The following is a 24,722-nucleotide window of genomic DNA, read 5'->3' as shown; positions in this document are numbered from 1 at the left end:
CCTCTTCTTCAGACGAAATGGGTGAAAGAGCCAAATCCTAGGGGTCATGAGTCACTGTCGGTTTGCGTAACAGTCTAGAATGCCGTCTAAGCGTCGCTGAATTGGTTCCAGAGAAGGATCCTCAACAGAATGAGAAGTGGAGTGTGGTGCCAGGTGCCTGGATGAGGTTGGCGCCAGCTTCAGAAGGGGAGAGCGCACAATGACAACCGCGCACAAACTATGTATTGATCTGGTCCCACAAGTACATCGGATCCTCTAGATCCCACTGTGTGCTTGGATCCCTTGGATCTGACTAAACACTTGGATCCCGCAGATCCCACTTGATGAATGGATCCCTCGGATCCCACTGGAAGAATGGATCCCTAGGATCCCGATGGATGTTTCGATCCCTCCGATCCCACTAAATACCTGGATCCCTCGGATCTCACTACATACTTGGATCCTCTAGATCCCACTAAACTGGATCCCTTGGATCCTGAAGCACGATCTACATATTTCTTGGAGACCCACTTGGGCGACAAAAATTGACGCTCTGGCACAGCCATTGCGGGCAATGCACTAGATGGATCATCCCAAAAACTACATGATGGTCTGGGACTCTGATCCCGATCTCTGGTCCACTTGCATGGGATTGGAAATTCAGAATCAGCTGCGGATGTCGGCCTTTTCAGTGGCCTGGATGCACTTTTAAAGCGCCAACTGCACTTCTGACTCGCTTTGCACTTGGATTCGTTGGATCCCGAATCCGAATCACTTGATGAAAGGGCATGAACTCCGTTGTGAACGCATTTCCAGCGGCTGTCCGCTGAGTCCTGGGAATCTCATACAACAAGCTCAGTTGGAGGGGGGGGGGCGACTGCCCGTGGGCAAACCCCACCAACCTCCCTTGGACTTACGGTTTGCCTCCTCCCAGGTTTAGGGGAGTCTGGCAGGGACCTTCGTCTAGGAGCATTGGTGGGACGAGTAGCCACCTCCTCCACTGACACAACACTTGCATCGTGATCACTGGCACTAATCTCATCCATGAGGGGCGCCCCCCCCTCACTGAAGCCCCTATCTGAGATATAGTGTTAACTAAGAGACCAAATTTCTGGTCCATTCTGGCTTCCAGATTGGTGATGGCATTGGGTTCGGAAGGTTGGAAGTTGGATAATGGAGTCACAGGTAAAGTCGGAGGACTGGTGATAGGGGAAAATGCAGTTACAAAAGTTGGAAGGGCAGGCAAAACAGGAGAACCCTGACTAGCCGCTCTCCTTCATCTGTTCTTCTCAAGCTTATCTAAATAACTAGTCAAAAGTTTTCCATTTCCCCTGATCCCACTCTTTCCATTCGTCACAAGTCAAGACTGAAGAGCAATTCTGTCCTTTCCACTGAAAACAAATGGTATGAGAGTCATACTCAACTGAAGTAAGTCTGGTGCTGCAGCCTTTGCTGCAAAACCTACTCCTAGCAGAACTAGAGCCAGACATCTTAATAAAAGGCACAAGTCCAAGCTAAATAAGCTAATGCAATTAGTGCAATCGCTACCAAGACAAAGAATACTTCACCAAAAACGATGAAAACCATTCGGTGAATTATATTAAATCAAATGAAAGCTGACGTCAACAGGCAGAAACTAATTGGGCTTGTCAGTTGCATTGTACCTATCCTTCCCCGAAAGTGGGTGGGGTGAGTTACCTACACCAAAATATTGGAAGCTTCCGCGAATTTTCAAATTTAAGCTGCCAATAAATGAAACATAATAGCTATGTAGTTACTTGGTAGGTTACTTATGTAAAAGTACTTCTTCAGTTAACCATACCTTCTTGAAATGAATGGATATCCAATCAGAGCCACTACTACTCAGACCATAAGCATAGATCTCCCCATCTTCACTGAACGCAGAGCCTGAAATCGCAATGGTCCCATCTTCTGAGAGCTTGTTGGGATCTAGGAATACTCTGGCTTCACTATCTAGGGAGTCCTGAACATACATAACACTGTAATAAGAACAATAAATACGATTATTATTGTATTCAGTCATCAATACAAAAAACAGATACACTGTACAGTATACAGACAAGAAAATATCCAGCCTAAGAATTGGGCAAACCTGTTAAACATTAGGGCACTTGGTGACCACCCCTAATGACCAATTTTTCTTCTGCAAGGAATTTAATCTTACACTAACAACAGATCATTTTACGTGAATTACTAATGTTCAATCATCAGAGAATGACAAAAACTACACTCAAGTCCATCAAGATAATTTATCAGAAATGACAAATTTTTTAAAGTAATCTGTATTTTTTCTAACATACAAACCCTTGGTCTTTACATATGTGATTAACTTTTAGTGAGCTGAAGTCCAGCTGTTGGTTATGGTAACTTACCAATTGTAGTTTTTGTGAAGCACTAATCTGTCTGGAAACCTATTTATTTTTATATAAAAGCAAATTCTTTGGGAAAAGCCCTCTGTTACTTCTTTCAAACTAACACCATATTCTTTGGAAGCTTGAATTTCAAGTCTGTGGCCCCTGTAGGCTTGTTGCATATGAATAGGGCTCATCTGAATAATAAATAATAATACAAAAGGTAAAATTTTGTAGTTCAGTGGTCTGGTTTAACTATTTTTTTATAAACAAATCAAAGACTACTTCATATCTTCTTAATACTGTACTTCATGCATACAGTTTTGTTCTTGAATGTGAGGTGAAAGCAAGAACAAGATACAGTAGTTTGATAGAAGGAAGAGAGTCAATAAAAAGTCAAAAGCAGAAGGCAGTGTAGGTAGTTCTTGAGGTGATGCTGCAGAGAACCAGTTGCAGAAAGCACTCTCAATTATCTGCAGCATCCCAAGCCTAAGCAGTACCTTGTCTGGGATTTTCCTCTGATATCATCACTTTTATAAAATAGTTTAATGAGACCTCCAGGTCACATGTCTACTTTCATAAACCTTGTCCTACGGATTTATTCGTAAGCGAGTTGAAAACTGGAGCCCAATAAAGGTAAAAAATAAATTAAAAAATAGGCAGAACTCAAGTTCTACCAAGGAACTCTACCAAGAACCTTTACCACCACATACAGTGTGCCATGAAAGGCAAACTGTATGCTTGTCTTCAATAACAGAAATCAGTACCTCTGTCAGAAGAGTTCATAAAGGCAATTGCAACTAGCTATCAGTACCAGGTTCCAAGGATAAACTTATCTCATACTAACCTCTGGTTCTGCAATCCAGAATTCATGAAGAAGAAATAGCGGCTGCCCCTTCGGAAAGGACAGTAATATTTAGGATAATTCCATAAATTGGTTAACTGAGACTTGATACTTTCTCGAGCTGGACACTTCTCCAAGTAAGGTACAGTGATATTGTTCTGAGCTTCCACGAACGCCTTGGTCTCTTCAGAATCTGGATCTTCAAGCCATCTATACGGGTCATGAATCTATGGGAAAAAAATTCAGTACAATAAATTATTTCAACATCCATGGTATACATAACAGAATCAACAGCACAAGGGAAAAAATTTTTGCTGGTTTCTCCTAATAATTCCATTTCAGTATTGGCTGAAAATTTAATAAAAGACTTAAATACATGGCACCCAGACTACTCAATACGCTGTCCCAAGAATTAAAAGCTTTTAGAAACTCTGAGTGATTCACAAAGAAATTAATGACAAGCATATATTTATACACAGTTATGACCTACAGGAAAAACTACAAATCATAAACTACAAATCATAAAAAACAATAAAGCCTGACTGATATATCAAGTGTAAGCTGATGAGAAGGTCTCCAGAAAGGCGAGGCAACAGTTCAGTAAAAAAAAATGTCAGTAAAATTCAAAATCAGTAACATTTATAAAGAAAAGATGAAGGTAATGCATAAAACCTTGGGAACTAGACTGAATAAAGAACGTTGAACTCACAATGGGCCCAACCCTAAAGATATCTACAGCTACCTTTATAATCTTAAGATATTCCTTAAAGACATGAAGTACAGTATTACCTTCGTGCCATGATGCTCTTCAAAGAACGATTCGTCTCTGCGTACCTTCGGATATTCCATTTTTTTCTTCCTCTGAACTTTGCCTGAGTATGTTACACTCTTTGTGGAGCTTCTACTAATCTGTGGGCAAATGGGAAAGAGAAGCTCATTCAATATGTACTTTCATTCCATGATAAGTATGACAGGGGGCCAAAGATATACTGCAGAGAGCCTTTTGTACCACCAAGAGTTTTACATGACCATTATTTTTAATACAGTACAAAGCTTTTGTATAACTAGCTGTGACTGGATTTACTTATCAATCGTCAAACAGAATCCCAGATTTCTAAATAAGACCAGTAAAGTATGGACAATTATTTAACTAGACTTGGAAAGTACAATGAGATGGTTTGGCCCCTGAAAAAAGGAAGAAGAAGAGACACTGATAAAACTGTAGTACTGCAGATATGTGAATTTGGATCCAAAAGGAATTCCGGTATAAAAGTGCACATGAAAGACGAGGAAAAATGAATTCTAGGTGCCAGCTGCTTTATCAAACCTCAACTTAGTGGCCACGTTACGATACTTTGCTATCCTACCTTTTCCGAAGTGATGCACTAACAGAAAAAGCTCTTAAACTGAATGATAAATCTAAAGTATATGAATAGCTTGAACTATAAAATATCCATATCTAAAAGTATACAATAAGGTGAGGACTACTGCATACATAAAAACATTCATCAACATGACAAAAGCAAATTTACTGCAAGTAATTTAACTTTTGTTAATTCGTAAGATTCTGTCAAGGACATCAACAAGAGTACTTTTAACCTCAAGAATAACAAAACTCTTGGTAAAAAAAAAGTGTTGGTTTCCCTATGGGAATGGTCTGTATGGTACAACAAGCTGAAACATATTGTACTGGACAGAGTTTTAGATCAAAATAAGCACATGTACTTTATGTGGTGGTACACTCAGTCTAATGTTACAGTGATACAAGTGGCACCCTAACAACCTGTGACCTTAAAACAAACACTCAGACTAAATTTAACCACAAAACCACTATAATACATGAAGTGCCAACATATTTTACTACCGAACAATTCACAGTGAATCCTCACCATCTTCAAAAATGAATTCCAACACTCTGGCACTTCACAAAATGGGGAATGACATAGAGTCTCGTGATATGAATAGCCAGCTGCAAAAATTAATGAGAAAATTACTAGAATCTTGCAAATTCTTGAAAATTCCTGCTAATCTTGTAATTATAGAAAATCTGACCCTCTGGTCTTATAAAACTATACCGTGTAATGATAAATTTCACAGTGAGAAAAACATTACTTTCCCAAATCAATATAATGATAAGAAGGCAGCGATGTTGGCAAAAAATTTGTTAACAAATCTGTCATAATGGTGCGCGAGTAGGATTTCAGTTTATTAAGTCTACAACATTTCCAACAGGGCTGAGCAACAGACCCAGCAAAAGGTCCCATGTTTGGTGAAGTTTTCATAGATAAGTCACAGCTACCATGTTGCTAACTGACAAAAGGACCCACAGACTAATGCAGTGACAGAGGAAATGGAGTTCAATTCCTAAAAGTTATTCTTACTATTAGCTCAGTCAGACCACTGTGTCATTTCTGTATTCATAGGTCAGGCATCACGGTACAATGTAGATTTTTGCCTCTATGGGGATTATCTAGAGAAAATTCCTATAACCAACAATACTGTATTACATAAAAATGAGCATATTCTGCATCCCAGAACTACGTAATGGTTATGGATGTTTAGAAACCACAAGAACTAATGCTCTTCGATGATCTCTACCTTTGAAGTTGCCTAGCCTGAGGAAAGAAAAAAGATGTGACATACTCACTAACTATCTCGCTAGATTACCCTAGAAACTTGCATCATTATTATGCTGGACTTTGCATGAACAGGTCATACCAGTTAACAGTCCTCTTGACTAAATATGGTTAGATCAAACCCTTTTCTGAGACATACAGAGGCTAAAACACTTAGGTTGTGATCTTTACCTGATGAAGGGTGACGAGCGTTCTTTTGCATAAACTTTGACGAAGGAGAGTACTTCTTAGAACACCTGAAATGACAATACAGTAGCATAATTTAACATACTTCCTGGATCCCTTGAGGGCAATTGGGTAACTTTATCCAAAACAAAACAGATACCTGTAAGAACACTTCACTTCCAAACATTCTGTAATACACAAGATAAATAAAACTACTGTACTATAAACAGCTCAGTAGTTGACAGATTTGGCTTTTCATTTAACTCTGAGCAACTGTTATGACAATATTATATAGGCATGTCTTCTGTACTGTCTTAACATCTTTTCATATCCTACCAATATTACAGACAAAACAGAAGATATATGTATATACTGTACTCAAAAGACTTCCCTCTACAAAACATGTGACTTTAATTTTTCTACCACTGGCTACTTGGTGCTAGATTTGGTGGAATAATACCAACAAGTGACCAAAAATTATATCAGTGACCATCTTAGCCAACTATGAACTTTCACCAACAAAACACAAGAAATTACTAAGAAGGGAATTATACTCAATGTAGTCCCTCCACTTCAAATGCAGTAGAAAAAATATAGTAGTTTCAGTCTATACACTAATTCACATACAAAGCAACAACTTCAAAAAACAATGTGCCACTCTTGTGGTCTTAACTTGAAGACAGCATGGCCCAAAAGTTGAGCTCCATTTAACCTATCTTTGCAATACAAAAATTGCACACATTTGTGCAGCAAATACCTCTGAACTCACCACAAATGCTCTACAGCACTGAGATCCTACATGCTGGAGAGAGAGAGAGAGAGAGAGAGAGAGAGAGAGAGAGAGAGAGAGAGAGAGAGAGAGAGAGAGAGAGAGAGAGAGTTACACACCTGCCTAAGCTGACATACAATGACACCCAACTCAGCAGCTGGGTCGGAAGAGTAAATTTGCTAAATGAACATACTTTCATTATTGGACAGTTTTACACAGCAACTTTTTTTTTTTTTCAACTAAAGATGCAATACCTACATAGTTAGGATGTCACAGGCTCCATCAGGTATTCAGTAACTATTGTATAAGGTAGGATAGAGGAGGATCCAGGTGTCTTAAGCCCCTCAACTCTAGTAAGAGGCTGTGCCCTCAGGTTAGGTTAAAATGCATCTGCAGTCACTATTGATATACTTTAACGTTTTACATCTAGAACTGTAGCTCCATTTACTTTCAGTTTTGGGTAATTAGGCTCGTACTACATAAATAAGCAGTACATATTTCTTTCTCAGTTGCTTCTCTTGTGTTTTGAAAATTTTATCCATTTCTGTTGGTGCGATTCACTTGTTTTTTACACCTAAGTTCCCAGTTTCCTGCTGTAGTCACCCCATACAATAGTTTTTTGATATAGAGGTATGGGGAACTTTGAATGAATGTACAATACTACCACCACAGAATCATATTAAATGCCAGAGTAGCCTATTCTTAAAACAAGTCTCCCTTCTCCCTAAGGCATGGCTAAAGTGCTGTTTGCATCAAACAGAATAAGGACATCGTAGTATCAAATGAAAGCAAATAAATATGGGACACCCCACAAGCGTTTGAACTATTGCCTAAAATATACTGTTGATTCTTACACTGATGGACAAACACCTTTTCCTTTTTTTTATGACATAAATTATGAACCTTCGTTTACTTTATACCAGATGATATGAATAAATCATATTTGCCTTAAAAGGCAAAATGGACAAAATACTTGGCTACAATTGCAAAATAAGATAAAATTGGCAGTCACTAAAGAAGAGTTTTCATTAAAGAAAAAGTATAAAAATATTTAATAAAAAAGACAGCTGGAAAAATGTAAATAGGTCAAGCATTTGGCAAAAACTAAATATGTGATACCATATGAGATATGTTACTAACAGTTTCCTCAAACTCTCAAAGACAGGCTATGCAATTTATACCTTCCTGGGTATAAATGCAGAATAGCTGTGTGCTGTAGGCCTATTTTTGCAGGTCATGGTTGGCTTAAAATTAAAGCAAAGACACAGCCAACATCAAGAGGGGTACATCCTGGCCTAACCTTCCCTAAACCTAGGTCGTTGCCCTGACCTGTCCAGGGTGCAAGAGGAAGGCTTTGCCTTGACCTAACGTGTCACAGGTGTAGCAGAAACATGCAAGCACAACCGTTTTCCAATATTTTCCCTTTCTAAACAAATCTGCCACAGGAACTGCTACAGGACTAGACCTACACCTATGTCCCTCAGTGACAGAAAACAATGAGCTTCCATTAGGGTATGAAAGCCTATGAGAGGTAATATAAGTACTTAATTTGATTTTTCTGCAGATTAGCATACATGGGATACGTCCACAAGGATGCATCCTCATCTAATTTACGCAATATAAAGATGTGTGAGTATTATGCAATATCAAGTTTTGGTATTTCTAAGTAATAGCTCCACACGGACTGTATGGAATGGTTCCGCGAATACTAAAGTCATTACGGAGCCACTTGTTCAAAAAGGGATTGGCTAAGGAAGTCCATTATAAAAGGAAACATACTAACCTAACCTAACGTAGTAGGCCGTGTTACTTTGCCGGGGGGCTCCATCCCCTGGACAACGCCCCCCCCCCATGAACGAAACTCCACTTTTTACCAAAAGCTGCACGATAGTACTTCAGGATGGCCAGCATACAACTTATGTGGTTAATTACAGGTTAATTACAGTTGACTGACAAAAAGTAAGGGTAAATTGTTAATAAGCAACCATAACGCCATGAGGAAAAACCACAATTTTTAAAAGTAAATTGCATTTTTCCCAACTATACAAACCCGAGGTCCTTTACATTAGGAATTACTTTCAGTGTAGGCTGGAAACGGCTGTTGAACTTACGAACAAGGTGGTTAGGCAGTTAACTACCGTCCGGGAGGCAGGAGTACCGCCTGCCCGGATGTAAACATTCCAATTTGTCTTTCAGCCCAGGTATCAGATTGAGGGGTGGCATGAGGTGAGCATGAAATGTAATGTAAAGGACCTCAGGTTTGTATAGTTACAAAAAATACAATTTACTTTTAAAAGCTGTGTTTTGTTCCGACACGATATACAAACCGTCAGTCCTTTACATTAGGAAGACTCACTGGTTGGAGGGAGGAATCTGAATGAGCCTCTATGAACTGACTGGAGTTCACCACACCTTGTTTTCTCTTCTTGTCGATACAGCGAGGAAGGGAAAACTGCCTCTGACAAAATGATCAGGTTGTAAGAAACGCAGGATCAGTTGTCAGACTTCTAGGTCCCTTTGCATGAAAGAGGAATCGCCAGTTCATGCAAAGTAGGCTAGGAAGGACTTGGAGTCAGTCAGCGACATTTCGGCAATCACAAGCATTGGGTTTGTCTTATTGTCATGTCTCCTTCACCCCCTTGCAAGGGGAAGGAGTGGGGTTGCTTCTATAAACCTGAACGGAAAATAGAACAGGAGCTCCCGATGAGTGCTTACCTGCATCGACCCCCAGATCCAGCATGTAACGGCATGTCCGCTCACTGCCCATGGGAAGAGCCGAGATAGGGAGAAAGAAGAGAGGCCAGTCACTCCACATTCATTCTCCCAATCACAACCGTACATCTTGTTAGAGAAGCCCCGTAAGCTACACAACTTATTGAGCAGCCACCAAAGGACCCAAGGAAAAAGTGTCCAAGGACTTGTGAGCAACATCCCAGAGGTAGAAGGAGGTGAAGGTGGTCTGTTGGGACCACACATCTGCCTTCAGCACCTGAAGAACCTACGTGTTCTTCCGGAATGCAAGGGACGGACCAATGCTACGGATTTCGTGAGCTCTCAGACGAAGCATACTGGTGTCATCTTCTCCAGCAGCAGAATATGCTCTCCTTCCTGTCTCACGAAGGCAGAAAGTAATCGTATTCTTGGACACTTCTTTCTTGGTCGAGCCAGTACTAACGAAGTCACCGACACTCAGGCCGGAGACATCGAGTCCTCTTCAGATAGCGCTGCAGCACTCTAACAGGGCACAGTAGCTTCTTGTCTGGTTCATTACCCATAAAGTCCTCTACAGAGGGGATCGTGAAAGACTCGAACCGTGCGTCAAGGACCGAAGGATTCTGAGTCTTCGCAACAAAATCCAGGACGAATAGAGTGTAACTGATTCCCATCCCTCGGGTGTTTAAATCTGAAGGAAAGTCTGTGCAGTTCACCAACTCTCTTCGCCGATGCCAGGGCCAGCAAGAAGACGGTCTTGAGGGTCAAATCCTCGTCTGACGACTCTAGTAAAGGCTCGTACGGTGCGCAAGTCAGGCTCCTTTGAACGAGTCACATCCCATGCAGGGGACCTGAGATCTCTGGGTGGGCAAGACCTTTCGAAGCTTCTCATCAGTAAGGAAATCTCGAAGGAGGAGATGTCTACTCCTTTTGGCTGCAAGACTAGGCCAAGTGCGGCGCGGTAGCCTTTTACAGATGAAACGGAGAGAAGCTTCTCTCGGCGAAGGAAGACAAGAAAGTCCGCAACCTGCTAAACAGCAGCTCTGACCGGAAGATACCCCGTCCACAACACCAACCACAGAAGACGGACCACTTTCCCTGGTATACCGCTGCAGAGGATCGTCTCAGGTACCCGGCCATCTCCGTTGCTGCGTGACACAAAAAGCCTCTAGCTCGCAGGGGATGGTGGACACTGCCTGGTGATACCGCTCTATGTGGGGTTGACACAGCAGGTTGGGCCTGGGGGGGATCTCTCTCAGTGCCTCGGAAAGGAGGCTAGCAGGTCAGGATAGCAAATGGCCGGGTGCCACCAGAATCATTCGGGGATTCGGAGTGATCATCGCTTGGCTGATCACTCTGCAAATCAGACAGAACGGAGAAAAGGGGTATCATTGAGGTTGTCCCACAGGTGCTGGAACGCGTCCTCCACAGCAGCCCATGGGTACAACATGACAGAGCAGAAGACCTGGAGTTTTCTGTTGTGCCAGGTGGAGAACAGATTGATGACTGGACGCCCCACAGGTCGAACAGCCTTTCCTTCACTTCTGAGTGAATGGACCATTTGCTTCCAATCACCTAATTCTGGCGGCTGAGCTTGTCTGCCACAACATTCCTCTTGCCTGGAATGCACCTGGCTGACAGCTCTACCGAGTGGGCTACGGCCCACTCGTGCACCTGCATCGTCAAATGGTGGAGGGGGAGGGATACTAGACACCATGCTTGTTGATGTACCACGGAGTGTCCCATCACTTGATCCCGGAACTCTTCAAGAGCCAGGAAGGCTGCCTTGAGTTCCAGGATGTTGATGTGAAGGTGCTTGTCGTCTCGGCGCCACACTCCCAGAGTCACCAACTCTCCTCCAGGTGTGCGCCCCATCCCTCTGTTGATGCATCTGAGAACAGCAGCATGTCCGGAGGGGGAGTATGCAGGGATACTCCTATCAAGAGGTTCCTGTCATCCATCCACCAGCGAAGGACCTCTCTCACCTCCTCGGAAAGAGGGATGAGAAAGAACTGGGGGTCTCAGGACTGGGACCAATACTTCTTTAGTCTCCACTGTGCTGCCTGCCTGAACCTGCTGATACGAGAGTCCCAGGGAAAGACTTTCGCTGCTACCGTGTCCATCTGCATGACCAGGTATTTTATCCTCTGCTTGGGGGCGAGATCTGACTTCTCGAGGTTCACCATGATCCCAAAATCACGGCAAAGCTCAAGGAGTCGATCCCTGTCCTGCAGCAACTGCAAGCGGGGGCTTGCCAGGACGAGCTAGTCATCGAGATACCTCAGTAGACGTATCCTGTGCGAATAGGCCTCAGCTGACACGAGAGAGAAGACTCATGAACACCTGGGGAGTGGTTGAGAGCCCGAAGCAGAGTTCCCTGAATTAGAAGACTGTCTCCCCGAGGATAAAGTGGAGGTACTTGCGAGAGGACGGATGAATAGGTATTTGGAAATGGGCATCCCTCAATTCCACTGTAAGCATGAAGTCATTCTCCCTGATGGAAATGAGCACGGAACGCGTTGTTTCCATCATGAACTGAGTCTGGTGAACGAATTGGTTCAGGGGAGAGAGGTCTATGACCGGTTTCCATCCCCCTGTGGCTTTCTCTACAAGGAAGACATGGCTGTAAAAGCCTGGGGACCAGTCCAACACGACTTCCACAGTACCCTTGCTTAGCATGGTCTGCACTTCTTGCTCTAGTGCGGGGTCCTTCGGTGTTCCTTGGACGTAGGTGCGGAGACAGACCGGAGTGTAGGTGAGGGGTGGCCAAGACTCGAAGGGTAGTAGACATCCCTCCCAAAGCACATCCACTATCCAAGTCTCGGCTCCATATCGCTGCCATGTTGTCCAATGGCTTGACAGGCAACCCCACCACCTTCAGCAGCATTTGGGGGGGAACGTCGCCCCTAGTGTTTCCCCTTCTTCTTTTTCCCCTTGCCCCCTTTACCGGACTGGAAAGCGGGCTGGAAGGGGTGGGAAGACCCACCCTTTCCAGAGGAAGAAGAAGGCTGGGTGTTTCCACAAGATGCCTTCGAAGACTGGGACTTCTTAGGGGCCGAGGAAGAGCTAGCCTGACCTGAGGGTCTGGCCGCAGTGGAATGTGAAGACCCAGAGGTCTTGGCCACTGCCTGGTGAACAAGGCGGTCGCTGTCATCTGCCCGACACTTGTCCACTGCAGCATCCACCAACTCTCTAGGGAAGAGAGAGGTAGACCCCGGCAACGGTCCGTTCCGCAGGGTCATTGCCAACTCAGGACCCACGGACCTGGAGAAGCAAGAAAGAACGGCGTCCCTCCGCTTCAGGACCAGGTTAGCCATCTGGTGGGTGAGGTAGGAGATGGCTCTACCTCCAGACTGGCAGAGTCTCCCGAAAGCGGAGTCTTCCCCAGGTACGACAGTGCCCAAGGAAGCAGCCACTTTGGATACTGTGAAAGACCACAGGTCCAACCAGGAAACTACCTAGAAAGCTGCCAAGGCAGTAGCTTCCAGGGTTGCAGCCTCTTGCTGAGAGAGGGAGACTCTCTACAGTAAGTTACTGCAACAAGAGACCCAGATCCAGACAAGCCAGGTCCAGGTCAAACTGTTTAGGTGGCAATGACCTCTCTGAAGGTGTATAGAAACACTCCTGACGAGGCAGAGGAGGGGGAAGTAGCTTGTCCAAGGGGTTCGATTGTAGTGAATTGTCCTGCCCAGACACAAAACCATTCACCTGATCGAGGACCCCCTCGGCAAGCGTGGACCACTGCAGCCCCACTGAAGCCTTGGGTTCCTTCTTGGGTCCCCAAAAGGAATCGAGGAGCGATGGACGATCCACAGATGAGGCCGTGGTCCCTTCCCTGAGGTATTTGTGCTGACGAATCAGCACAATTACCTCAGCAAATGTCCTCTGTATCTCAGGGGTATCCGCGTCCTGAGGAAGAGGACCCTCGAGTCCTTCCAGGGTGCGGTCCTCTCGATCTGCTCTCCCTGCAGGAGGGAGAACCTCGGCAGACAACCGTCATCCAACCTGCACCACGCGTGCATACAACCCAGCCGAACCGAGGACTGAGCCTGGCACATACACCCCCGAGGTAGAACTCTGGGTAGACAACTCACCAGAGTTCTTCCTGTCCGACTCGCGCCCCCTCGGAGGAGCCCAGGAGGTAGAGGGGACAGGCGAGGAGGATCGGGTGCTCCCACTGGTCTTGCTGGTAGAACCGACAGGAGCAGCAGGCTGTGAGCGGTCACCAACCCACAGTGGTGACAGCAACCCAGGTCAAGGAGAACACTTTCGCCTGGGAGGATCATTCTCCCGAGGAGAGCAGAGCAGCTCATGCAAGTCGAGCCGTGCACTTGGCTCGCCCAAGCCAAGCTGGCCACACAAACGTGGTCGGGGGCTAGGAGGAGTCGAGCGTACGGCTGGTTGGCACGAACTTGCGCTGTCCTCTGGACGCACCCCAGTCTTCTTTGAGGCCAAAACCTCTTGGGAAGACTGAGCAGAGGACCTCTTCTCTACCTCAGAAGGTGTCCGGACCTGAGGGACCAGCGCACCTTTCCGTGAGCCTGGCTTGGCACTCGAACAAGTACCAGCAGGAAGAGTCGGGACCCTCCATGCCTGGACTCTTTCTTCCGTCCCATGCCCAAGTCCATATGGAGAGAGGTTTCTCCCGTAATGAAACGGGGTGCTCCAAGTACTCAGAGCGTCTCAGGAATGAGTGTCCAACATGGTCTCACTGGCCTTAGAAGCAGGCTTCTTCGGCGCAGTGGAGGGAGTGCAAACCGTGGTTTGCACACCCTCGGCTTCTGATACGACTGACCCGGGGGTCAGCGCATCGGTTTCCTGGTCCATGGACCGGGAAGAGCCAACGCAAGATCCCACTGCCTTCCCTGTTGAAGGAGGCAGTCCCTTAGAAATCTCGGTGCGAGGCTTCTTGTGGCGGGAGGGGGGGGGGGGGAGAGGCAGGCTCCTTCTCTGGCTGGCAAGCCTCAATCTTAAGAGGAGGTAGCAGACGACAACAATGACGAAGACAAAGACGACGACGACAACTTTCTTGATCTCTTCTTCAACTTCTTCATCATCTTCCTCAGGATGGCAGTCAGGTCCCCAATCCACGAAGGAGCAGCAGAAGACACAGGCGCAGCCGGGGGGGCCACGGAAGCAGGCGCAACCCAGGTAGCGAGACAGTGCTCGGGCCAGTAGCTACCAGGGCAGGTGCAGCAGCGCAGGAGCCAGGAAAGCCAGTAGATGAAGCCAGGGTTGGAGGCACAGGTGGCGCATGGGAAGCAAGGCTGGGCTGAGAGTCAGGATACCCAGGAGCCGGAACCGTGATCAAGAATGTGCGTGGGTCAGCAACAGGAACAGGCATAGACATGTATGGGACCGACGAAGTCACCATCTGCGAGGGGCCAGGCAGGGATAATGGGGCCAGGAACCCAGGAGGCAGTGGCAAGGAATGAAACTTGGTAGGAGCAGCTGACATCTGGGTGTCCAGGTGTGAGGCCACCATCACAGGAAGCTTTCCAAATGATGACACGGTGATGGTCAGAATGGTGGATGCGGTGGCTGCGTGGGTCGTCACTGGAGCGCTAGACAAATGGGATGCCAGGCCCTCCAGGAAGACCCAGGTGCAGCCAGGCAAAGGCGAGATTGGGTACTTGGCTACCAACAGACGCTTCCACACCCAAGCCTGAGGATGGAGTCGGGTTAAAGAGGGAAGCCTCTACTCGCTCCGGGGAAAAAATTCGCCCCCAGAGCGAGGAGAGGCCCCAGAGAGGATGTCCTGAACGTCCGCTCCCCCATGGCCTTCCACACCCGATGAAGCGAATGAGGAAGGGGAAGGGGAGTCCTCACCCAAAGGGAAGGCAGCAAGAAGGGGAAGCTTGCTGGGAGGAAGAATGATCCCGACGGATCTGCTACCACAGGAGTCGTCGGGGGCGTGTTACCCTCGGACGATGCCTCGGCAGCCTTCCTACGGTATCGTCTCCTCCCCTCGAACTTTGCCCACTGCTCAGCCAACCAGGAAACACACTCCGAACAGGGAGAAGCGCAAGAACACACGTACTCTGCAGGTGCGGCAGAGGGCGTGTGGGTCCAAATCAACACTGGATCTGAAAGTGTTACATTTCTTGCCTCCCACCCCAGGACACACACGCTGGGGGAAGGAGGGCTTAAGGGATTTATCCGCATTCATCATCGATCAACAAAAACCAGAAAGATCCCACCGGGAAAAAAGCCAAAGAGCAGTCAGGGCAGAGAGCGAGCAACACACGTCTGCAGCGCACGACAGCTGAAAGCAAACTGGAATGTTTGCATCCGTGCAGGCGGTACTCCCACCTCCCGGATGATAGTTAACTGCCTAACCACTTTGTTCGAAAGCTGAACGGCCGTTTCCAGCCTATGCTGAAAGTAATTCCTAACGTAAAGGACCGACGGTTTGTATATCACGTAAGAACAAATCAATTTCCAGAGTAATACCCGATGCAGAGCTCTTGGCTAGTTCTACCCAGGTCTCAGACATAATTTCAAGATAACAGCGTCAATATATATATTGCTGTGATTAAATCTATAACCTAACCTCACTAAGCCCTACGCTCTACACAGGGGACAGGCCGACCGTAGGGTAATCTTGGCTATCCCCCGTTTATTAAGGCTTTCAAAGCCACATTCTAGTGTGGAACAAAAACTTAAAAACACAGTCTGTGTGTGAAATAAAACCCGAGTTGTTTCTGTTCCTCAGAGAGCAAATAAGAAGCGGGCCAGTGAGAACTGGGTCACGAAATTCCTCCCGAGATTTATTAGATCCACCAATTCGGGCCACGACTAAAATTGTGTATTTCCCCCCAAAACCTTAAAAAGATGGACGTGTTTTCACTTAAATTCAAATGAGAATTACAATTTTGATCTATAATTAAATAAACAGGAGCAATTTAGCCCTCAAATAGGGAAAATAACTCGATAAACGACGGAGCATCGGCTGGACTTACATTGAAACATGAGCAGAAACGCCGAAGGAGAGAGCTATTTCTTATCCACTTTACGCAACAGGAAAATTTTATATTTACATCACACTAAGCTTAGCATTAATACTTCCTTAATGTATTATATACCTTCCTCGTGTAAAGTATTATATATTATACCTTGAAAAGTCAAATTTGTATGCCTCACAATCAACCGGAGTAGCAGAAGAGAAGCCCAGTTCAAGATCTTCACAACAAAGCAGAAAACAGTCTTACATTGAAGTGTTACGCATAACTTCAATGATCGAATCTGCTATATGATGACTTCTTTTTTCTTTTAAGCGTTTAATTATAATAGAAATAGTATTAATTCGTGTTGTCAAATAAGTTTGTAGGAAAATCTGAGCACTTAAAATTATTATGATTATTTTTTCCTACTTCCGTAAATGGTTGTATATATATTTTAGGTGGACAAAACTGCAAGAACTTTTTTGTCGTCGACATAATTTATTGCAATTCAAGGAAAGTCTTATGTTATATCTCTCTGCTAAAGAAAAGAACAAATGATAGTCCGGTATTTATGATAGTAGTAGTTTGGAAAAATTGTAATGAAGTTTACACAAAGTACGTAAATATTTGTACACCCCTCAGACTGGGCATTCATAATTATATATTTGGTCATAAAAAATCCTTGGATGCATAAATGCATAGTAATATTAACAACAAAGGTGAAAGATGTATATGAAAAAGTAATCTGAAACTATAAGTAAGTTAAGTAGCTAAATCTTAGTGTGATAAGAAAGTGTGTTCGACGTAAAAGAGCCACGGTAACAAAGCAATGTTTACAAGAGATCCTCACGTACTGAACGCAGCGCTCCGTTGACAACGGTACGTGGGTGCGAAATAGCTCGGTCGTGACTGGCATAATAATTCTCTTCTTTTACCAGACAACAAGAAAGAAACTTTGCCCTGTTGGGCATTGCTCATGGACACACCTTATATAAGGGGCACAGGGCATGAAGAGTCATGATTCTGTTAATGCCCGACACCTATACAGCATAATTTATAATCTAAGATATTGTTCTGTGAACTGATTTGTGTGTACGTGTGTATTTCAAGTGTGGTCGTGGGCTCGTGGCTACAGAGTGTCACGTGTACTGTGCATATATTGTGTGTGTTTGTGTGAGTTCAAATATGATATAAAAGCATACGGCCAAGTAGATGTGCGTTAGTATATAGTACTTAGACAACTACTGCACAAATATACAATGGAAAATATTTAGAACCATTGTGTACGTGTGTGTGTGTACGTGGGTGTGTGTGCGTGTATGTATGGGGCTGGCCACCTGAAATATGTTGCTCAGTAGAGGGCCAGTATATCATTGTAACACTTACAAGCACTCTGACTGTGAAAAAATTCATAGATAAATTAATTCATTAACTCCAAACATCTGAAGTCTAAAGTATTCATGTTTAGGGTGGCGTTGCGAGCCCCGCACCTGCGCTGCCCTGGTCCCATGAATGATCACAGGTCCAAGTACTAACCTAACGCAGCTTGTTGCATTATTAACAGCAAAGCTACCCCAGATACAGTGGTCATTGTATTTATTTATTTATTTTCTGCTTTTATTCCTTCTCAAGATGTCCATAGTTCTGTGCAAGATACCGGTCACTTGGCTTATACCTACACCGGTAATGAATAATAATTAATACTCATTATTATTTAGTTTCAGTTTCCTATTTTTTTTCTTTCAGTATCTAAGATGTTACGTAGATACGAGATAGACCTTTATGTTTTTCCCTCAATGATTTTACCTAAAACCTTTGTCGATCGTTTTACTAAGAGATTACTTTTCTTGATTTGGTTCCACAGTCTTTCGTTTCCTACTGCTTGGGATTCCCAACAACTCCACTTTCATGAGATTATTCATCTTTAAGTCAACGTCCTGGGGATATTCAATGAGTTTTCATTGGTCTATTCCAGTATAGTTTTCATTGGTCTATTCCAGTGTAGGCCTACTGTACTTTGTACCAACAAATTGCCTCTGTCTGGGAAGCTGGTATGTCATCGCCTAAGACAGGAAGTCCATTAAGGCTTAATCTTTTAAAGGATTTACCAAAAATACTCGATTTTGGCAGCTATGTTTATCTTAAGGGTGCGTAACAATAACATTATTTCTGGTGTCTTCTCTCATTGATGGCCATGATACACACACACTTTTTATGACACCTGCTGGCATTTTTAAGGCTAAGAGGACACACAATCTCTTTACCAGGCAACTTTTAACACTTTAAGTGTTTTCTTCTTCTTCTTCATTCGCTGATTCAGATGGTAGTAAGTTCAGGGTAAATCACGAACCTCGTTTGAATACAACCTTTTATTCTCGGTCACATCAAGATAATACATTACAAAAATATGTTTCTGAACATCTCAAACAAATAAGAGAGTATAAAAAATAGCTTATATTAACGTTCATTTCTCAGCTATGGAAAAATTATTTACAAAAGGAAAACGAAAGAAGAGAAAACGATTAAAGTCTGTTGGAAAACAGTATTGGAAATTGCTTAATTTTGTAAGCTGCGTGGCATCCGTTTTGTCATAAAAAGCTGTCATAATTACTGCTACGTGAAGTAAAAATTCGACAGTTGACATTATAAAAGATATTTTCGAATTTCAACCTTAGTTTCTTAAGTGAATATCAAACAGTGAATTTAATCAGAAAACTATTAGCTTTCTTATATGAAAATTTACACTATCTTCGTAAATGGATTCCTATTAAGTATTAATCATGACAAGAAAATATCAAAAGATTTGCAACAAAAGATATCAAGAGTTTAACTAGACTTAAATTTTACACTTCTCAAGGAAGTGCAAAGAAGGAGGAGAACATAAGCCTAACTACTTGTGTCTATTAGAGTATCATGATTCTAGGCCGAGGCGTCGGATAAATGTCCGTTTCGTGTGGCTCAGGCACTTTGAGAGTTAGGCGCCTCCTGAGGGAATCTCCCCTTATGATTTCGACCCCCTCCTCCGAAGTATACTGCAATGGCGGCGCTGGGGTCACCCTTATCATCCTCACCACCTGGGGAGGGGCCGGGGTAGATCGCTGGCTGGGGAATACGACCGCAGGAGTGTTGAGATAGTAGGTCCTAGGGGTAGAGGTCGTCACGATCGACGGTGGTAAGTGGTGCGCGGGCGCGCGCTCCCTCCGTCGGTCAACCGGCAGGAGGATCGGCACGGCGTGGGTCCTGCCCAGGGCGTGAATAAAGGCCGTAGATTTAGGGTCTGGGTTATAAAGGGTTGTCTTGCCCTCTCTTGGGTCGTCATCGTGTGAGTGGTAGTGGTAGATGCCAGAAGTCTCAGGGGCGTCTGTTGGGGAATGGGGAGGTCTCATGGTATGGGCGTTGGTAGTCTCTGGTTTTGGAGGCTCTGTGACTGGTGGGTCTGGAGTTGTATCGGACGGTCGATAGAAATTATTGAGGGAAAAGGCGGGTCTGAGTTTTAGAGTTGGCGGCGGAGTTGTGGACAGGAGTGTATTATCCTGTTCGTGGCTTTCTGAAAGTGGTTTGAAAGTGGCCACCACAGGAGAGAATGTCGTAGAACGTGGTGTGGTGTGCTTTTCGGTGGCTTCGTAACTTGGCGTGAATGTGCCTACGTCACGTGCCCTTGTTGTAGACGTGGGCGTGGTGAGTTCCCCTGCACTATGGAGAATCATGGCATTCCTGAAAGCACTAATGGTGGCACTGTGAATCGGAGGGGCGTAAGTCGAAGCTCGGGACTTCTCTACAACCAGTCGGAAAGGATTGGGCGAAGGCGTTGATACATGAACGGTGTCGTGGAACCGTAGGTTCTGGTTAATAGGTCTAGGTGCCTGGGTGGGCGTCAGGTCGTCCTCCAGGTCAGGTACGAGTGTGACGGGTTTCTCAAAAGGTCGTTGTACGGGATGAACCACAGGACGCGGGAGTAGGCGAGTAGGTTGGAGGCGTTGTTGGGCATCTGCAGATGCACTAGGTCTATGTGCTTGCTGCTGGTGCAAATCGTGGTGGAAATCACGGCGGTCTTTGTCAAACTGGTCTTCGGGAATCACATGCTGGCGGAAGAGCGGACTTCCGTCCTCAGGACGCGCTCTCGGGCGAGTTTCTGAAGGAGAAACTGAAGGAGGAGGAGGAGGAGCACCAGATGGCCCAGAAGGTGGAGAATCGGAAGTTTGGTCAACCGCCTCCCCTTCGTAATTGACCTCTGCTCTGAATCCGTTGTCATCTGCTACATAGGTCACTATTTGCACGCGTCCGTCAGGTAGGGCCACCTGGAAAGAGAAATAGGATCTGGAAAAGGTACAGATTTTTGTAAATCTGCCAAAAGCAAGCAGCCGTGTGTTAGGGCACTGAACTTTGGGAAAACTGAATTTGTACGGTACAAAATTCAACTGACTTTTTCTTAGAGAACAAAACTGAGCAAATTTGAATTTTCAAAGCGTTCAAGGTTCTGTACTGGACCAAAGTTTATTTTATAATAAATAAATTTGGAAAGGTGTAATATTGGTGCAAAACTAGTAACTGTTGCTCAAATACCATGGTGCAATGTTAAATTCGTCTGCTTGTGTTATAGTGATGCAGAACTGAATATTGTATATTCGTCAACAGATTAGTGCAAAATACAGTCTATTACCATTGTCAGTACATAATATTAGTGCAAAAATGAGACTCCACTGTATTAAAAGGTGCTAAGTGGTGCAAAGTTCAACACACCCATGTTTGCAAAGCTGCCATTTGACTCTGAAAGGCGTTACCTTGGTGTCAAGTTGAGAAAAGATAAGATAAAAAGATAATAAGAAGAAAAACGCTACTTACCTTGTAAGACCCACTGACTGTTTCTCCATCTCTGGCTTCTGATCTCGCGTGGTAGTTGCCTGTGTCCTTCGAAGCCACGCTGTAGCCATATTTGTACTGGTCGAATATCTGGGGAAAAAATATAGATATTTTCTGTCATATCTTGCAACATAAATACTTTTCTTGGTATTTTGAAAGTATTTTCATTTATCATCATTTAGCATCGGATTTTAAACTATTTCACATTGGGGGAATAAGATTTTTGAGAATGTGTTAGAGATAACTTTAGACCTAATAATTCATTGCGTAGCCTGTGGTAGCATCAGTGAGATAGGCCACATTGGTCTGATGTAAAATCTCTCTCTCTCTCTCTCTCTCTCTCTCTCTCTCTCTCTCTCTCTCTCTCGTCTGCGTGTGAGTGCGAAAGTGTTTTTGTCTTTGTACTTTGTCGAATTCTTGAGCAACAACTCTTTGTTCCTTCTGCAAAATTCAAGAACACAAACAAGCGACAACCAAGAGGTCAAGTTCACACAAGCGGGACACAAAGAGAGGTCAACGTGACGCCTAAAAACCGAGGTCCTCTCTCTCTCTCTCTCTTCAGACTTACAAGTGGGAATGGAGTTTATACTGAACTACAAAGAAGAGACAAAGACGACACCTCTAACTCGTAACCATGTGGACGCCATTTTTGTAAGTGAGAATTAGAACTTTATTTTGTTATTATGTTGCCGCCGTTCTTCATCCGGGCTTGGGCCTGGCTTGAGCACGCATACCGAGATAAAACCATCTTATTTTCACAATTATTACCCTCGATAAGTGACTTAGCCTTTGCCCACAACGAACAATGAAATGCGCATTGCAAGAATTGAAGGAAGTTATATCACTGAACCATAATTGTCTCCATTGTCTAATACTGCTTTCATTTTTACTTGATTTCATGCTTTATTGCAGCCTCTCTCTCTCTCTCTCTCTCTCTCTCTCTCTCTCTCTCTCTCTCTCTCTGATGATGATGTAAGGAGGGTAATTCAGAGTTTGAAGAATGGGAAGACATGAAAAGTTGATGGGGTAGCAATAGTGTGCTTGATTGGCTGACCAGGTCTTGTAAGGTATGGCTGGATGAAGGAAAGGTTTCATAGGAAAGGTGAGAGACTACATTAAGATGCAAGAAAAATTGTGCAAGATATAGGTGAATGATGCTGTTTGCGTAGGGGGTTCCTTTTCCTGCTTTTGAGGGTTTGACATCGGAAGTAACCACATAGGGTGTCTAAGGAAGTCTTAAGGGATGAGGTTGCTAGCCCTGTGCCTAATCTATTGATCAAAGTAAATGATGCATCACTCAGCACCAGAGTTTCCTTTCAAAATATTAGATGTTAGGCATCAGCTCTCTCCCTCTCCCTCTCTCTCTCTCTCTCTCTCTCTCTCTCTCTCTCTCTCTCTCTCTCTCTCTCTCTTTATTGTGTGGAGTGGAAGCTCTCTCTCTCTCATCTAAATTTCTTATAGTCGCTGTACTTCCAAATTTGTTTCATTTGTATAAATAATCTTAATAATACCTGACAGTCATATGTGGTCACTCATCCAATCACTGACCCAAGACTCTAACCGTCGCCACTAGGTCTCCAACTCCTCCCCATCTTCCTCCTCCTCCTCATTCCTCATCTTCCTCACCCGAAATCCCCACGTGTTTCCTCAACCGTAACCACAAGGTCATGAACTGGCGGCTGGTAGCTGCGCACACGCGTGTGTATGTACGTACGTCCGTATGACGTGTGAGTACGCACGAGCAATGAAAGTACTCGAACAATGTGCGGAAAAGTGCTTTCTCCGTACAACGAAAGAGAGGGCAGTTTGGTACATTGTTCCTTAAAATAGATCATTTTGGAAAGTGAATTCGTTCAAAAAAAAAAACCCTGAGAGAGAGAGAGAGAGAGAGAGAGAGAGAGAGAGAGAGAGAGAGAGAGAGAGAGAGAGAGAGAGAGAGAGAGAGAGAGAGAGATAAAAGAGAGAGAGAGAGAGAGAGAGAGAGAGAGAGAGAGAGGTCGGAAATCGGGAGGTCAGGACTTTGGTTACGGCGCGGTTGATTAAGCAATGCTTACTGGCAGCGGTTGGCCAAAATATATACTGTATATATGCACGAATATAGTCCAAATGTCTAGCGCATTCTAGCTATTTATGTATATCTATAAGTATATAATGCTTTGATACATCTATATTTATTTAAAATAATACAGCATTCAGATAAGAAAAAAGAATTACGGAAAGATAAAGAAAAAAAATGAAAGAGCAGTAGTCGCGTCCGTGACATAACAAGAAGAAGAAATAGAGGTAAACAAAGAAATTGCCAAGGGCGTTCGACAAAATAATGTCGCTAATTACAAACTTTTAGTTGTTCTCTCTCTCTCTCTTTCCGTGGAAACCCAGGTGAATAACGGTACGTAACACTTCTTATTTTTTTTACGTTCTTTGTCGCTTTTCCTTTGCATAACGGTTACGTTACACCCTAAAAATATCGCGCGAAAGCACGCAACAAGCGATGTGGAATGGCGGACGCTGGCAACTTTTTGTTTGCGTTATTGCTTGATATCGTACGTCCGTTGGATGAGTCTTCTTAAATTTCTTCATCTTTTGTGGATTTAAAGTTTAAACGAGCTCCATTTGATGCACATGTCATATCTAAGAGACGAATAATTTGTAAATTGAATTATAGAGACAATAAAAAGTATTTAAATGCTTTATTTTAGATGATTTCTTGACCACAGCATACAGAAAAAAATGGCAATCGCCTCTTCCCACAATAAGACAGGAGTTAGATTCCGTGTTTCTCTCATTAATTTCTTATTAACAGTTGCAATACACGACATTCAAAATTCTTATTACAAGTGAGAATTATACATATATATATAATATGAGATAGAGAGAGAGAATTAGGTGCATGTATTGTAAGATCATTCTCGTATTGGACTTTGAGAGAAAGAGAGAGAGGTCTATTGCAAGCTAAATCTCGTAATAGGCTTGGAAAGAGAGAGAGAGAGAGAGAGAGAGAGAGAGAGAGAGAGAGAGAGAGAGAGAGAGAGAGAGAGAGAGAACAGATGTCGCAAAAAAAAAAGAGTTGCTACAGAAGATGACCTTCATGCTTGAGGTCTGCGGTCAGATTACGGATGCTGGGTGAAACGGCTATTCTAAGAAGAAGATGAGAGAGAGAGAGAGAGAGAGAGAGAGAGAGAGAGAGAGAGAGAGAGAGAGAGAGAGAGATACCAGTACCCTGAGGTTAAGGATCGTCACGACTTTTCAAACAACAAAAAAAAAAAGCATAGCGAATCAAATAAACCTAGAAAATAATTTTGCAAATGGACACGAAATCTTATTGTTTATAAACAAATCATAAACAAGGACACATAAACGACCAATCTCACAGATTAGAAATTAGAATAATAGTCTCTTTTTCACCATTCACTCCCAGGCTATGGAATTCTCTGCCTTCCT

The 24,722-nt window shown here is 44.0% G+C and overlaps 2 protein-coding genes across 5 annotated transcripts in view; both read right to left on the bottom strand.

The window, feature by feature from the left end:
• The window catches only part of LOC136829894 (prolyl endopeptidase), a 58,432-nt gene extending 41,156 nt beyond the window's left edge, over positions 1–17,276 (bottom strand). For 2 of the 4 annotated variants that reach the window (XM_067089011.1, XM_067089012.1), the window contains exons 1-5: positions 16,440–17,276; positions 6,003–6,067; positions 3,985–4,104; positions 3,199–3,422; positions 1,802–1,979 (exon numbers count right to left, since the gene is read on the bottom strand). In XM_067089011.1, the coding sequence (XP_066945112.1) occupies positions 1,802–1,979; positions 3,199–3,422; positions 3,985–4,104; positions 6,003–6,067; positions 16,440–16,449 (597 nt within the window). In that variant the 5' untranslated portion in view covers positions 16,450–17,276. The remainder of the gene's footprint in view (positions 1–1,801; positions 1,980–3,198; positions 3,423–3,984; positions 4,105–6,002; positions 6,068–16,439) is intronic. The other 2 variants (XM_067089013.1, XM_067089014.1) reach the window with 1 other exon arrangement.
• A 1,499-nt stretch (positions 17,277–18,775) lies between these two features.
• LOC136829883 (uncharacterized) overlaps positions 18,776–24,722 on the bottom strand; it is a 28,176-nt gene continuing 22,229 nt past the window's right edge. The window contains exons 4-5 of the mRNA XM_067088953.1: positions 21,264–21,371; positions 18,776–20,719 (exon numbers count right to left, since the gene is read on the bottom strand). Of these exons, the coding sequence (XP_066945054.1) occupies positions 19,325–20,719; positions 21,264–21,371 (1,503 nt within the window). The 3' untranslated portion in view covers positions 18,776–19,324. The remainder of the gene's footprint in view (positions 20,720–21,263; positions 21,372–24,722) is intronic.

Source organism: Macrobrachium rosenbergii, chromosome 45, assembly GCF_040412425.1.
Source record: "Macrobrachium rosenbergii isolate ZJJX-2024 chromosome 45, ASM4041242v1, whole genome shotgun sequence".
Taxonomy (NCBI): domain Eukaryota; kingdom Metazoa; phylum Arthropoda; class Malacostraca; order Decapoda; family Palaemonidae; genus Macrobrachium; species Macrobrachium rosenbergii.
This window is presented reverse-complemented; position numbering and strand designations above follow the sequence as displayed.